Here is a 16,987-nt window from a genome sequence, read left to right on the forward strand (position 1 = left end):
ATGTATAAAACAGAATGCGCATCCAAAATATACTATTCGTTCAGCTTAAATGTCGATTAAGCTTAATGCTTTGTTAACGAAGCCGACAAATTACCAGGCGCGAAAGTTGTACCTAGCCGTAAGAAAACTCTGGCAAGTTGTTGTTTGTCTCAAGAATTTGGGGGCCGCAGCAACACCGGTTGCGTCATTGCCGGCGTCACTTATCGTTGTTTATAATAACAGTACAAAACGGTCGAGATAAGGTAACGATTTTTAAAAATCCGATTTATAAGCGAAAGAAGTCCAAACGACATAATTAGTGAGGATATTAACATTGAATGGTGAATAATCGAGATTAGCGACGATACGTTTCACGAAAAAAAAATTGTCGAGTATTTTGTTTATGGACTTCATCCTTAACGTCGTGTCGGTGATCCTGCGAAAAAGTGAAGACCGCGAGTCGATTTACGGGAAAGTGATTGTGACTTTGTTATATACAAGTTTCGGGAAAAATGTTCGCCGCCAATGGAAAACAGGTACGGACGTACGTGGAACTTGTTGCCAGGGCAACGCAATAAGCACAGATATAGGCGCAAACAGTAACGACAGAACTACGTTGTTTTTCTTTTATTATAGTTTAATACGAGGCCGACGGTGACTTGAAATTTCGTTAAAAGCATTTAGTATTTTCTGGATTTCGACAGTTTAGAATATGATATAGTTTACAAGCCAGTGGCGTACAATCAGCGCAATAATATATACGTCGGCGATAGGCAATTGTTCATTTACATCACCAGGGAAATTTCATCAGCTTAAAAATGTTATCGCTTTCAAATGTGACCCTACATGAAACGGGATTTTTGCCAAAACGTTGACGATATATCGTAATATTTTCGCAATACATCGGTGATAAACATTATTGGCAAATATACATATATATAATTTTACCAAGTGTAGTCCAATAGAAAGACGAGGTAAACATAAAAATCCAGCGCGTTTATTATCAGACGAAAAAGAAATAAATCATAAAACATTTTTTTGTTTGATATTTCACTCAAAAATAATAATTTTCAATTAAAAAAAAATGTAGGTGGTACAAATGAAATAACGAGATTATAGGGTTTAATATCGAGTTAAAAAAAATGAATGCAATGGTATTTCGCACCTCCAAAAACGCCCCATCTCAAAAATTCATGCTGATATCTCAGAAACACGACGGACTATACAGAGAAATAAATAATAATTTGAAGGACGCATATCCTGTTTTTCATTGTCGGTATCATCGTTTAAAGAATCAAATAATGAAACCATACTTCGCTGCCGCACGGACGCAAAACTATAAAAATCTAAGAAAACAGAATAATACGTAACACTCCATCAAGCAAAAAAAAATCCCGAAAACGATTAAAGCTGACGCTTCAAACGAACCAAATGTTGAACTATGCCCACTAACCTTGACCGTACAAAATTGTTACCGCATACCGCAATCACCAATGCCTGATGGCGCCCAGCGGTCGAAACGTTGTTCACCAGTAACTTACCCGAACAAAATACCTTAATTATTTAATTTTAATCGATTATATTCACGTGCGACCCCTAATTTTCGAGGTCATATCGAAAAAAAAAATTAAACCATCACTTTTCTATGTTTCTAACGGAATAAAAAAAAAGGAATTGCAAATCGAACATTTGCATTGAATGGGCCCGATATACGTTTGAACTCTCTCGCGATACTCGTCGACGCGTTTCGACCCCCTCGTGGGGGGGATACTGTACCTACCTTGCGTCTCAAAGGGCCGAATTATGTTGCAGTGTTCCTGCAAGCTCCTGTTCCAGTTCCAGCACAAGTTGAAACAGGTAGCGAGAGCTTGTTCGCTACAAGTAAAACCGATTGCGACCGGCATAGAAGAAAGACCCGACGAACAGTTCGAAGAGTCCGACAGTGAATACACATTCAGGGTGAGTCGTCGCGATAAATCCAAAATTGAAATAAAAAACAAAACTCCGCAAAAGCGTTTCAAAGAATGTAATGTTTTGGTTTAGGCCCATCATTAATATATAAGACCTACATATCATAAAATGCTGATCTCTCTCTACCTAACGGGCAGAAAAAATATGACGCAATACACAGGCACACCAAAATAATATAATATTTATCGTAAGCCGTAAGTCGTTCGTTATATTTCGTTAGTGTTGTCGGAAATTTGCTATTACCTCATAACCGACTTATCAAAAGTTTTCTTCAAGTTTCGTGTCAACTATAGATATGTGAATATACATCATACTGTGATCGAATTGGTGAAAACATGGCAACAATCCCAAATGAAATATTATAAATATTCTACATAAAAGTGCTATGGCTCTAGTAGGCGTTAAGTACAAATAATCAAGCAACCACGGAGAACATAATATAGTGGCTCTACTACTGCAGAAATTAATGCGCCGCAGGCTCTACATGTCAGCTATTAACCTGCATTTTCCGCCATTTTCTTTCTGAACAGCGATTTAACTCGTTTTCCCAGAACAATTAACGAGATCTGGGCATATTAATGTCGCATCCAAACTTATTAACGGTCTGTCAGCGGCCATGTTGGTTGGCAACGGTTAAAACATAAAAACATTTTCGAAAATAAAAAAACATTACAAAAATGCTGTCGGACACTAAAAAATACGCCTAACCGTTCATTATTTTTTGTGGCAGATCATTTATATTTGTTATAGGTGTTTCATACACTAAAGACTTGAAGAAGTGGAAGGGGTGAAGCGCCATCTTGCATTAACCACATGTTTTGTAAACACTGTAAGGGTATCGCTCGCAATCTTTGATTCGCCCTATATAACAACGATATACGGACTTAGCGTATTTATTTGATTCAAAAGATCCAATATGTTTTTATTGAGTTTAAATAATAGTTAACACAGTGTTACTCATTATCATCAATTACGCAATTACACATAAACTTGTGCAATTAATACTTATAGAAAGTTTCATATAAGAATTTGCATTTTGTATCAGCATTTTTTTGCAAAAGTCCAATTAAGAATTAGTGATAAAACTCAGATAATCTATTTTTCTCCACGCCCTTTCACAAAAAAATTTTTAATCAAACTTTTGAAAACACCCTTTTTTATGTAACGTGAATTCAATTTATCTTGATAAAAAATTGATTGGCTATAACTTTTTTGTTTTTAGAGATATCAAGGTAAACAAAAAAACAAAATGTAGGGTTAGCAGCCAAGTGTTTTTTTTCCAAGTGACGTATAAAACAAAACACTATCAATTTTCTGACATATAAGCCTACATCCGATTTTTTTAAAGGGAACACGTGCACAGAACTCCTTGTAATAATATCGTGGAACTTCGGCAAAGGATTCCAGAGGCAATCAATCAGTTAATAGACAATGCGGAAACGTTACTAAATGCAAGACATCATTCAACTAGAGTGTTTCAGAAATGTGTTTAGGAAAATGGTGGTCACATACAATAGTTTTGGTTAGTTTTGCCGATTTGTCAAAAACGAGTGGACTAAAATATAAAGGTTACGTCACTGAAATCGGAATAAGATATTCTATTAAACACATATATAATATACAGTGTGTTCCATTTTAAAAAAATATGATGTGGGCTTATATGTCAGATAATTGACGGTGTTTTGTTTTATGCGTCACTTGTTTTGTTTTTTTTTTTGTTTACCTTGATATCTCTAAAAACAAAAAGGTTTACAGCCAATTAAAATGTTATCAAGATACATTATGAAACACCCCGTATATGCGCGAACCGAAGCGACCCTGTAAATTCTTCCCTCAGTACGCCGACCTGACGACAAAACTGGCGGAGCCGCACCAGTTGCGCGCGAAACCCGACGTCTCGGACCTGAAATTCGGACACATCTTCAGCGACCACATGCTCAAAATCTTCTACCACAACAAGCTCGGCGGCTGGCAGAAACCCGTCATCATCCCCTTCGAGAACATCAGCCTCCACCCCGCCGCCAAGGTACTCCACTACGCGACCGAATTGTTCGAGGGGTTGAAGTCATACAGGGGTGTAGACGGTAAAATACGATTGTTCCGGCCGGATTTGAACATGGCGCGGATGAACAGGTCGGCGATGAGTTCTGGGTTGCCTACCTTCGACGGCTCGGAGCTCACCAGGTGTATCAACAGGCTGATCCAGGTCGATCAGGAATGGGTACCTCACGGTACCGGCAATAGCCTCTACGTCAGACCTACCCTGATAGGAATCGACGTAAGTCCTTCAAAACTGTTTCGAGAGAGACAGAACCGGGTTTCAAATGCAGAAATAACTATCGGCTCATTTTTAATTGATCATAAAAGTTAGCGATACTCAACGAAAATAGGCGCTTTTAAATTTAATTAGCGGCCGTTATCGGGTTTTTGTTGCACGGCAAACAATAGAAATTGTTCGAATTAGGAGCCGGCCGCTCGAGATAATCTTTACGCATATTATTCACCCTATCTTCCGTGGCGGGTCATGGGGTTACGGTCCGGTTGGAGCCAGTTCTTAAACACACAATGAATACAAGATGAGGCAATGTAATTAGGTGCGTTCCAACCGCACTCGGAGACGGTTTCCTAGCTTAATGCTCTTCTTTGTGAACCGTCCGATGTGTTTGCGAATTTTTTGCTAACCGATAGGTGAAGTCAGATTCGAGTATTGTATCGAATATTAAATACTGAGTTTTTTTTTCATAGAAACTTCCACAGGCTACCGTAGTACTTTTTTTCTACTCCCGTCTGTAAAATACCTAACTACACACCGATCTAGCGTGCGGGAAGCGTCACTTTACCACGTCCAATACCAATTGCAGCATTTCCAAATATCCAAGTCTTTTTCATGCTTATATGGTCTTAAAAATTTAATCCTCTTAAAAGTAGCATTTGACAACTCTATCCTTGGATGATTTTTCTTCCAATTACAGTCTTTTTCTGTAAAAAAAACTACTCAACGATCGATTATAAATAAAAAACATAACGTTTTAAAATTGTGTTTATTCCATTGTTTATATGACACATCTCTCTCTGTCTAACGTACACAGTTAAAAGGAGCCAACCATAGAAGAACTAATCGGAACGATAAACGAATAGGTTTAATGGCAACTCGTAAATATTTTGTTTGAATGGTACGATAATCTGTTACTATTTTTAATTCGTTGTATTTTGATTTTTTCGTGATAGCCGTAGAAAATAGTATATTATGCAGCAAGTGCGGTAAACGACATTTGACTCACGAGTTTAATCGACGCCAGCGAAGCGCAGCCGAAAATTACCGAACGTGTTGCATACTATATTTTTCTACGACCGTTCGTTTTTGGGTACATTTTCGCAAAACAGCACAAAAACATTCACTGACATGACCGTAAGTGTCCAGGGCAAATTACTGTCTATGAACAAACCCAAATACTTTACAACGTTAGCCTGATTAAATAAAGAAGTTTTTAAACAAATTTCAAGCAGTGTCGTAATTCTTCAGAACTTCAGTATGTCGGTTTGCTCTTACATTTTTGTGGTCGTTAATGAATGGCAATATTTGAGTTTTAATATTTTTAAAGCCTAATTGATCATACAATATCTACATAATTAAAAAAGTTTCTAATGTCTTCATTGCAAAATTCTAATGAAGACTTAAAAATCGGCATTGTTTTTAACAGTAAAACCACAGTTTTTTATTACAAATTATCCTACTGCTTCAATGTCTATGTATTTTCAATTCAAAAAATTTCGAACAAAGAAAAATTCACACACTGTTTTTACACCATCGCCCCCAAATATGCCAATTTATCGAGAATCAACGTTGTTTCAAAGGTTGAACTGAGGAGGCTTTTACTTGATGAAAATCCATTGATCAAAATAAATAAGAACTAAAAGTTCAGATTTTCACGAAATTTCGGATGGAAATTCTGCAAAAACGAAATTTCTAGTTAAGAATAATACGTTTTTCTCTAAAAATGTGGGACGAAGATTGGAAGTAATTTAAACGAAAACAATAGTTCCAGTGACATCCATATTTTTTATTGTATATAATTTAATTTATAAGAAAAATCGTTTGCCGGTAGTCATTTTTTAAAAATTAATGTAATTAAATACTTTACTACTAATACTTTGTTTGAGGTAATAGGCAGCTGTTTTAATGTGATGTCAATAAAAATAATAATTACAGCGGCCTTCCTATACCCTCGAAAGAGCTTCTTTTTTTATTTTTTTTTTAATTAAGCAATAATTTTGAAAATTCCAATTAATACCAAAATACCATACTTTTTAAGTCACTCGTTTATTAAACACTCGCTCCGTTGCGCTCCATTCGTGTCAAACAAGCTGGTGAGTCAAATGCGGTTTACCGCACTTGTTTCGTACTATACTATTTTCTACTACGGTCTGTAAAACGTGTTGCATAATATACTATAGCCAAACGTGTTGCATACCACACTTTTTCTACGACCCTTAGTTTATGGGTACATTTCTGCAAAACAACACGAATACATTCACTGACATGACCTTCACAAATGACAAACGTTAAAATTCAAAGCGTGGGAAATATCTCCGAAAACATCCGATTGCTCCCAAACCCATGCGGTAAAATCCCGGAAATGTCCGAAGTGGCTATGATTCGTGGGAAACGAGACTGACGTGGTAAAGTGACGCTCCCCGCACGCTAGATCGGTGTATAATTAGGTATTTTACAGACGGGAGTAGAAAGAATTATTATTATTTCAAAAACCTCCTATTGATTTTTCCCAAACATTTTTCCAATTACCGAAAGAGTTTAGCGAATTCTTTCGAACTCCAGTGGCGTGCCGCTTGACTAAACGCCCGCGCGTTTTTTCCAGGGCACCTTGGGGGTGCAAAAATGCGACTCCGCCCTCCTCTACGTGATCGTATGCCCCGTCGGGTCGTATTTCGACACCAAGAATAAAGGCGCCGGGGCGGTTTCCCTTTACGCGGACCCAGCGTATACGAGGGCCTGGCCCGGGGGTTGCGGCGATAGGAAAATGGGTTCCAATTACGGCCCGACCATAAGGGTGCAGGTCGAGGCCACTCAGCGGGGTAGACAACAGGTGTTGTGGTTGTACGGGCCCCAACACGAGCTCACCGAGGTGGGCACCATGAACATTTTCGTATTTTACGAGAACGAATTGGGGGAGAAGGTGCTGTGCACGCCGCCACTGAACGGGCTCATATTACCGGGCGTCATACGGCAAAGCATTATACAGATGTGCGAGCAGTGGCGCGAGTTCAGGGTCGAACAGAGGACTATCACCATGGCTGAGGTGGTCAGTTTAGTCGACAAAGGCAGGGTGAGTGATTTACCCCCCCCCCCCTCCACCGAATATGGAAAAAATGGGCGTTTCAAAAGGGACCCCAGGAAATCGCTCTTTTCTAAAAGTTAATTCAGGGAAGAATTTTATTTTAAACAACCTGTTTAAGAAAAATTGTTTATAAAATCACAGTGTTGTCCAAAAATTCAAAAATACCCCATAAAAAAAACTTTTTTGACAAAATAAGTGTCTTTCTGGCGAAGCTCCTGTTCAGAATCCTAAAATTTTGTTAACTGGTCCTGTATCTTAAGCTGGTAGACACGATAAAATTTTGTAAATGTATTTCCGCATGGACATATTTTAATTAGCTAAAAATTGATGTTAAAAATGCCGACAAACTAACCAAAACTGCTAATTTTTTTTATGCTGGATGAAAAAATGTATTTTTTTACTCCCACCTGTAAAATACCTAATTACACACCGATCTAGCGTGCGGGAAACGTCACTTTACCACGTCAGTTTCGTTTCCCATTGATCCGAGTCACTTCGGACATTTCCGGGATTTTAAAGCATGAGTTTAGCAGCAATCGGATGTTTTCGGAGATTTTACCGCACGGTTTGAATTTTGACGTTTGTCGATTCTGACGGGGTTGTTTTGCATAAATGTAGCCAAAAACACAGTTTTTATATTAATATCTTGGCAAGACCAATTGAACCATTTTCAAATATTCATGTCTCATCAGTACAAGTACAAACAAAATTGAAGGTTAGGACCTGCTTTTTCTTGCTTATGTGATCTTAAAAATTTAATACTCTTAAAAGCTCTATCCTTGGATGATTTTTCTTCCAATTGCAGTCTTTTTCTTTAGGCAAACTACTTAATGACCAATTGAAAAAATTAAATAAACATGACGTTTTAAAATTGTGTTTATTCCGTTGTTTATATGACATATCCAATAATACATCTCTCTCTATCTAACGTACAGATTTAAAAAGAGATAACAATAGCAGAACCTATCGGGACGATAAACGAGTAGGTTTAATGGCAACTGGTAAAAATATTTTTTGAATGGTTCAAATTTTAGTAATCCAATAATCTGTTATTATTTTTAATTTGTAAATTTGTGATTTTTTCGTGACGGTAGTAGAAAAAGTATATTACGCAACACATTTGGTAAACTTTTTAAGTTACTCGCTCCACTCGTGTCAATTAAACTCGTGGGTCAAATCCCGTTTACCGCACTTGTTGCATAATATACCATAACAGATAGGCATGTTTTTTTCAATTAAATCAACCTTCCATTGTCCGTCAAGCGGTCACATCGGGCCCGGGGGCAGAACCCTGCGGCACGCCGTTTACCGAACTTGTTGCATAATATACTATACCACATAGAATAATTTTGGATATATAAGGAAAAGCATAAACAAAAATAAGCGACACTAAAAACGAGAGTAATGGGGGTTTTTAATGTTTGAAACAGTTTTTTAAACAGTTTATTGGTAATTTTTACAACAAACGTTTTTAATTTGCCTACATGGTTAAATACAAGAAAAAATACAAGAAAAAATACATCTACCTTACTTTGCAACAAAAATAACGTCTCTAGTGATATGGTGAATGTTGATGTTAATTTTTTTAAGGAAAATATTAAACAAAACTCGTTGGATTTAATGAAAAAAATTATCAAACTACGAATTCATATCTGTCCCTCGCCAACAAATTCCGTAATTTTGCGAAATTTATTACCGACGAACATAAAAGGTTTCGCAATTCGCTGAAAACATGTTTTTCAACAAAACCACGTGTTTTTGTTGTTGCGAATTCGGTAAATCTGCGCGTTATCGTCCACTTACGGAGGTGTTGTATTAAACAAACATCGAATTTCGACTTTCGGTAGATCACGCACGCTGATAAATTTTATTGTTGTTCCCTCTTATTTTTTGCCCAATAATTTCAAGTGAATATGTTCAATTGGCGAAATTTCTATACATTTACGTCAGAACAACTCGGATGATTTTATAGTTAGTTTAAAACTCTTTGTAGTTGAGGTTTTATTACATTTCAGGCGATACTAGTAGCTAAGAACTCGAGTTTGGATTTTTATGCACAGAAAATGCTTAAAATATGCACATGTCTGGTTTTTCCAAAAAATTTACAGTTTTTAGACATAAAAATAATAATAATTAATATCCTAATACTGTTCTGCTTCCAAATAATCATTATCAACCGTCGCATCTAGCGATAAATTTTTTGAAATTTTAGGTAACTTTTCCTTTCCCTCTTCTTTTTTTGTTGTTACATTAAATTTATCAAGAATATTTTTCCCTGTTCTGCTTGGAACCTTTTTCAACAAATGTTCGCACTATTGAAATCGACTCTAACAAAGACATTTGGTCGGTCTCTAATTTTTTAATAAAGCCGAATAAAAAACTAAAATTAGCTTTGATATATATCAACTGATCTATAAGTTCACATTTTTCATATAAATTTTGCGTTTTTTTTAATTGGACCAGCTGAATCTGAAAAGTCTAATACAATGTTTTTTATTTGATTGAAGCGATTCGCGTTCCCCGTCATGGCATGGCAATGTTTCTCTGTAAACTTGAACTCGAAGAGGTGTTTTAACAAATATTTTTTTACGTTCAAAATTAAACAATAAACTAATGAAAACTGCAACTCTATTATTATCAAAAAAATATAAATTTAACCCAGCTTTGGTCATATATGCTGCTGCGTCGTTGACTAAGTATTGTACATTTTGAATTCAATGATGGTTCACTCTCGGACGCTCGGACAGCAATTACAATGTTTAAAATGCTCGGAAAAATTCAAAAGTACATATGAGGAGGGTGGGATGTATTTTAGTCAATCACAAGCACCATCAGTGATAATTTTCAGAGTTTCACATTAGATTAAAGCGTCAAACAAGAAAAGGGACCAGGGTTAATATTTAGGTAACGGGATTTGAAGGCTATAAATAGAAAGTCCACCATATTGCAGATACATTTCATTTTTAACCTTATCCGTTTGAAAAATCCCAATAACAAACAAATGATTGGGTCAAAAATATGCGCTCTTATGCTCGAAAAATAGAAAATATTCACTTAATGTACAAAAGAGTAATATATAAATAAAAATATGTACCAAATCTTTTTATATCGTTAATTTAATTATTTCATACTAAAACGGGAATATGCAAAACATTGAGTTGATATTCCTAATAATAAAAAAGTTGTTTTTTACATAAAATCTTAACTCTACTAATAACCATATAGCTTATCTAATAGATGCGCAGAGGCTCGTCTCATTTTAGCGTGACATCAGCATTCCATTGGCTAACTACGTTTTATTTTGCCTGGATTACAAAAAAAAAAAAGAATAAAAACAAATTCGGAGGCGTAACTTCACTCGAACCTATTTATCTGCGTGCGCCTATGGCGGACGTCATTTTTGCGTAAACAACCATTTCATTTTACTCAGTCTCCTTCGACGTCACCGATAGAATGATTTTGGATTTTGTGACGTCTTTATCTACAAAACTACTTGTATTGTACTGTTTATTCCATATTCAATTATTCTAGTATAATTTTACTAGAAAGAGGCCTCCGGTGTTGGTACAGCCGAATAGACAAAAAAAAACATGTTTCCCTTTTTTTGTCGACAACAAATTTAGAAAAAAAAGACAATTTAAATTGTGTCCCTAAAATGAGAAAAAAAAAATGAAAAGTTTTTTATGCTTATTTTGTGTGTGAAATACTGGTTATAACGTTTCAAATGTTTTAAATTTATTATTATACAGGGTGTTTGGAAATTGAGTCTGTAGGTGATGCTGCCCGTACACGTGAAGCTAATGGATTTTTTTTACCTTGTTTTACTATAGTCTATTTCAGAAAAGTGTAGAGTAATAGGTATAATAGGTATAATAGTGACAAAACTGCAGCGAGTTGCATTGTTTAGCGTTGATTTTTTTTTCAAAATTCCGTCTTTTTATCGTAGTACCACCCGAGTTCTTATCAATTCATAAGTTTTACCTATTGTTGGTCCAATCACCCACATTAAAAATGGTGTGGCAAAGGCGAATCGAAAGGATACCCTTAAAAATAAAAGGATTTTATTTTAAAAAATTAAAAATATGGTATACAGTTTTAGCTGGCCTTATTTTCATTAAATACTATATAAAAAAAACTGGATGACAAAAAGATATTATAGAATACAAATGCATAGAGAAATAAGGAAAGCTATTCGAAAGACTGAAGACCAGTCTAATTAAAGAGAACTTTTCGAGAGTCGGAATGATTCTATTAAGAAATGAAATAGAATAGCTGATATAATAGACGATTAGGGCAACATACTTGTTAATAAGTAACAGATATAGAAGCATAGAGCGGAGTTTTGAAGACAACAGAAAAGACACCATTGAGTGTAACAGTGGAGTTGAAATCATGTTCGAAGATACCAAAGCTGAGCTACAAGCATCCGGGTACAAATTTAATCGAACAATAGGATTACTCGCAAGAAATCAAGGTAAGAATAGAAAGGCACTAAAATGAACGTCTTCAAAGCCCTTAACTTTCCACTGCAAACAAACATCAGACTACTAAGATACTTTGTGCTACAGAGGCAGCTATAAGGAAGAAGAAAACCAGGAAGACGGAGAATATGGCGGCTGAAAAACTTAAAATAAGGTCGGAATAGCTATGCTAATCGCCAACATCCATAACGGATAGGCATCGGAGGAATAAGAAAAAAGAATACAAAAAACGCAATATCTTTTCAGTTGTATCCATGATAAATGATGATTATTGTAAGCCACGTCTCGTCAACATAAAAGATTTTCCTCTGCTCTCTTCGGTACTGCTTTACGGTTAAGCTTACACGGCTCAAAGAAATATTACACAGAGTTTACTTACGAATAAAAGACGACACAGAAATTAAACGGAACTGGACGGAATTTCCCATTGACTTATTAATCTACACTTTTCTTTTCTAAAAGAACCAATCAACAAGAGAGGAGATGTAATTCAGTGTCAATAAGATTTGCTAACTGGCCATTTAGAACTAACAATTAAATTATGACTTAAAAGAGAACACGAGTGAGTTGCAGGTCTTCTAAGAACTGTTCGATTATTAACAATATTTCTCCTAATATTCACGTCAAATTGGTGTTCCAATTCTTAAGTAAATGACACTATTGACAAAAATTACCTTTGATTACTAACACTCTCTGATGTTATTGACCTGGGATATAAAAAGCCAACACACATTTTTTGAATAACTCGCAAGAAGCCCCCGACATAAAACCCTGTTTCTTTGCTTGCAGTTGCTCGAGATGTTCGGTTCTGGTACAGCATGCATCGTGAGTCCCATCGCGTCCATCGAATATATGGACCGACTTTTAGAAATTCCCACGATAGAACACAGTAAGCCCCTGTACAAGCGGGTGTTGGACGAACTCACAGCCATCCAGTACGGCCAGATAGACCACCCGTGGGCGCCTACTATAGATTGATATCGAACTCTCATTGTCTTTTTGTTTTGTTCGCGATTATTTATGATATTTATACTGGGCAGTTTTCGGCCGACATTGTACATAGTTCTAGGCTTTAAGCGTTATTTTTTATTTTTTGTAGTATTTATTTTATTAAAAAATAACAACATATAGTTTTAAAACCTCTGGAATCATTAAATAAATGTTTACGACAAAAATTGTTGTTTATTTATTTTTTTAAGTCAATGTCAATTTATTACCGTCTACGCCTTTAGCCGAGAGACAGCTAGGAGGCAATGAGATCAAAGAAATTATTGACGTTATACAAGCTCTAGCAACCTTATGTTAGAACGAGCATTACTTTACGAATAAAATACCAGTTTACCAAAATTATTTTTATGGTTTAATTAAACATTTTATTTCATATTATGTGTGTGATGTTGGGTCCACGAATAAACAACAAAAAAGTAATTATCAAACATTCCTTATAAAAACTAAGACCACTCTTTTGGATATTTTTGCGACAGCCATCTCTGGAAACATTTGTCCCACTTTCTGTATTCTACCTCGCGGTGTTCTAGTATTCTTTCTTCCGACGTACACATTCTAATTAAATGCGTTACACTCCTGGAAGAAACAGCTTGACTCATCTCTCCACGGTATTGATTGACAAAATAAATTTGAGTTCTAAAATCATATAAACTCTTTACACTATTTTATCAACTCCATGTTTGTAAACAGTACTGAGAAAATGAATGTTTCAAAAATCTCAAGGTAGATGGCGCTCGAGTCATATAAATTCAAATTTAAAAGCCCCTTAAATTTTTAAATTATTCAACTGGTATTCAGTGTTAAAACATTAACCAAAAATGGTTTTTAGTTTGATCATAGAAATAAGAATTTATGAGATAATTAGTTTAAATCACTTATTGCAACAAAAAATATTATTAAGAATATATCGACAAATTTTGGACATGAACTGACATTTAGCTGATATATTGTAGCTAGGTTCTCTCTAGCCCAACGGGATATGTCAAAAGAAAAAGAAAAAGGAGGTTCTCTCTCTCTAAATGTTCCTGGTCATCAATTAATACAAATACTTCAAAATCACAGTTACCACATAACCTATAAAAATGTTAATTTCATGTTTGCAATTACGCGTCAACGTACTCTTCGGTTTCATATAATATTGTAAACTGGGAAAATTATAATTATTTTCAAAATGAAACGGTGTTCATATAGCAAAAAAGGCTGCCTAGTTTGATTTTTAAAATCCATCGGAGACAATCCTGTAAAGAGGTATTTCAACAACATAAATGATTAACAATGCTATGCATAAACCTATTTAAAATACTCTTGATCACACATAAAAATGAAGATTTACATAACAAACACACTGATGTCCACCTGTAAATGGGAACGGCTATTAAAACCGAAACCCAATCATATGTTTGGAAAACGTCCGATGAAAAGATAATGATTTGTTTCCACCACTTTCAGTCATTTTTAAGACGAAATAACTTTCGGTATTTTAAAAGTTTTTTGCATTTCTTCCTTATTTCCAAAATAGACATTTTGATTTTCTGTCAAATAAAAAAAACAATAACAGTAAACTCTTTATCGAGTTCCCCGTTTAAAACGCGACGAGAGGCTACAATGCAACTTATGCAACCAGATATACGCGATTTAAACTGAACCCGCGTAAGACCTATTAACCCCGAACGTGACTTATCTGCTTGCGCTTCGAAAGCGTATAAACGAACCCGATAACGCCGTGAACAAACGTTCAGTTTTTTTCTTCGAAAGTGGGACCTTCGTTTTGCATTCTGTGCGCAAATCAGACACCCTCGACAATTGAAAAAAAAATGTCACTATCTCGATCGACAGATTACGTCGAAACGGAGGTAGTAGTTAAAAGTGAATGCGGCGGCAACGCCGACGCAGTCCGGCAGCGCGACGAGACGTCGATAGATGTGGCAGACGTCGACGACATGCCCGAGGAACATAAAAACGCCAAAAATGAAGACGTCGCAGTGGGCGGGGTGCCGAAAAGAAGAGCATCGAAGGAATTCAAAAAACCGAAAGACGTGGTAACGTTCAAAACGCACTTAACGACTCTGGCTATCGCTTGCGTCGTGACGTTCGTTTACGTCGTCTTAAAGCTGAGTTTCCGCGGAGACTTCGTGTTTTTCACGTGGCACCCCGTGCTGATGTCAATAGGGGTGAGTTCCGAGTGTTTACGCGACGCGGAAGTGAAGGCGATTCGTTTTGTTTGTCAAGGTTATGTGCGTAGCGGTGTTGCCGCGTCATTGTTGCCGGTGCATTTGATTCGAGTAATGAGTGATTGAGACCGGTATCAACGACCTGTGGGGCGTATCCATCGGAATAGATTTCTATGTTTGAAACCGAGAATTAAATCGCACCGTTACACTTTCTATAATTGGAGGACGGAAAAAAATTGCATTCTGTGAAATTTAATAATCGCGTTGCATTTTAAAGAGCTGAAAAACCCATCCGATCGTGACGCTTATGGGAAAATCCCACTGTAATTTTTATGCAACTTTTTTTTCTGTGTTTCTAGATAAATTGAAAAAATGCTGCGAGGTCATTCTGAAAAACTGATTTGACGATTTTATATATGTAACGTCATCCACATAATAGTATAGTGCTTTCGCGAATAAATCGTTTTGGGGACAATAAATATGCTGTAATTGAGCAATATAAAATACTACTCATGCCTACTTGATCTATCTACACTAACAAATTGTAATATACCGATTTATATTACTCTATATGGTAGTTCTGTGTCCTCCTGCGAAGGTCTGCGGTTAATGTACTGGAAGGTACTTAAAACGTCAATGCAATAAATGCACTATATTTTTGGTCGAATTATAATATGAAATGTTATGTAAACTTTAAGTATTGTAGGATTTTTCTACAATAACATAATCAAATGCTTAATTTTAGTTGATGCAACATGTGTTCTATAGAATTGAAGACACGAAGATGGGAACCGTATGTTCCGTTTCCCCTGCAAAATTTCTAAAAGCCAACTTCTCTTTAATATTTATAGTCTGGCCTAAACCATTATTAAGGTAAATTTACTCCTGTAGGGAGCATTATTGTAGTCGTTAGGTCGAAACCAGTTATTTGTGAAAGCACTATACGCTTTATCACGGGCGCCAACAAAAAAGATAACTTCAATGACTCTCAAAGAATGACATATTCAGTAACATTTATTTGAATAGCAAAATAAATATATTTGCTCAAGGTTAACGCATTAATCCAAATCGCCGAATAAACATGAAACAGGCGCGACAAAATCAAAAAAGCAATTTATGGGGGGGGATAGGTGTCAAACCCATTACTTTTAAATCCCATCGGAGGCAAATTTGTTGTTGTAACTGATTCGTAAATTCCATGTAGAACAAAAATTGAGGCTCTTAAACTTTCCCTCGGTACCCTTTCTACTTGGTGTTTATTCTGCGGCGAAATTTAAGACTGCGACAACAGGTTTTCATGAAGTTTTTATGTATTTTTTGTATATTATGTTCCAGTACATGCTTCTCATGACCGCAGGGTTCTTCGCGATCAACAAAAACAACACTTATTGGCGGTTCAAAACGACGGGTACCACGCGAGTGCGGGTGCACTTCATAGCTATTGGCGCGGGTTACACCCTTTCCTTGGTCGCGTTCCTTGTGGTGTATGTCAACAAAAATAACCTAAACAAATCTCACTTCGTGAGCTGGCACGGGCTCTGCGGCGTCATAGCGTTGGCGAGCACGTTGCCACCGATTATAAACGGCATCGTTTTGCTATATAAAAAGGAGCTCAAAGACATCATCAAGAATGCGAAGCTGGTGAAGTTCATACATGTGTCGTCGGGTTGCTTGTCGTTCCTTTTTGGAAGTATAACCTTGCTGCTTAGTCCGTACACCAAATGGTTCGGCAAAAAATCCGAGGGCAGCGATTTCCTGTTTTACTTAGCCCTAATCGCAGCTAGTTATTCTTTGCTGTGGGCCTTGTACGGGCCCGTTGTCAAACTCGTCAACGTCGTCAAAGAGAAATTATCCTAAATCGTGACTTATGCAGTGCCTTATTTCATCGTGTATGTAAATATGACGCAAAATAAACATATTTTTTTACGTGTTTCTTTCATTGCTATTCCTTTGGAATTCGAGACGTAACCTCACTTTTTTGGCAACCTTTGAGCAGAGCATCAATTACTGGTTGTCGCTT

The 16,987-nt window shown here is 36.3% G+C and overlaps 2 protein-coding genes across 2 annotated transcripts; both read left to right on the forward strand.

Moving 5' to 3' along the window:
• Nucleotides 1-253: 253 nt before the first annotated feature.
• On the forward strand, nucleotides 254-12,952 carry LOC132702074 (branched-chain-amino-acid aminotransferase, cytosolic). The gene is made up of 5 exons (XM_060670487.1): nucleotides 254-515; nucleotides 1,792-1,938; nucleotides 3,788-4,228; nucleotides 6,828-7,295; nucleotides 12,578-12,952. The coding sequence occupies exons 1-5, from the start codon at nucleotides 492-494 to the stop codon at nucleotides 12,764-12,766; spliced, it is 1,269 nt and encodes a 422-aa protein (XP_060526470.1). The 5' UTR covers nucleotides 254-491; the 3' UTR covers nucleotides 12,767-12,952.
• Nucleotides 12,953-14,559: 1,607 nt separating this feature from the next.
• LOC132702291 (transmembrane reductase CYB561D2-like) lies at nucleotides 14,560-16,960 on the forward strand. The gene is made up of 2 exons (XM_060670836.1): nucleotides 14,560-14,967; nucleotides 16,303-16,960. The coding sequence occupies exons 1-2, from the start codon at nucleotides 14,611-14,613 to the stop codon at nucleotides 16,822-16,824; spliced, it is 879 nt and encodes a 292-aa protein (XP_060526819.1). The 5' UTR covers nucleotides 14,560-14,610; the 3' UTR covers nucleotides 16,825-16,960.
• The last annotated feature ends 27 nt before the right edge of the window (nucleotides 16,961-16,987 follow it).

This window comes from Cylas formicarius, unplaced genomic scaffold, assembly GCF_029955315.1.
Source record: "Cylas formicarius isolate icCylForm1 unplaced genomic scaffold, icCylForm1.1 PGA_scaffold_5__7_contigs__length_24384050, whole genome shotgun sequence".
NCBI classification, from domain to species: Eukaryota; Metazoa; Arthropoda; class Insecta; order Coleoptera; family Brentidae; genus Cylas; species Cylas formicarius.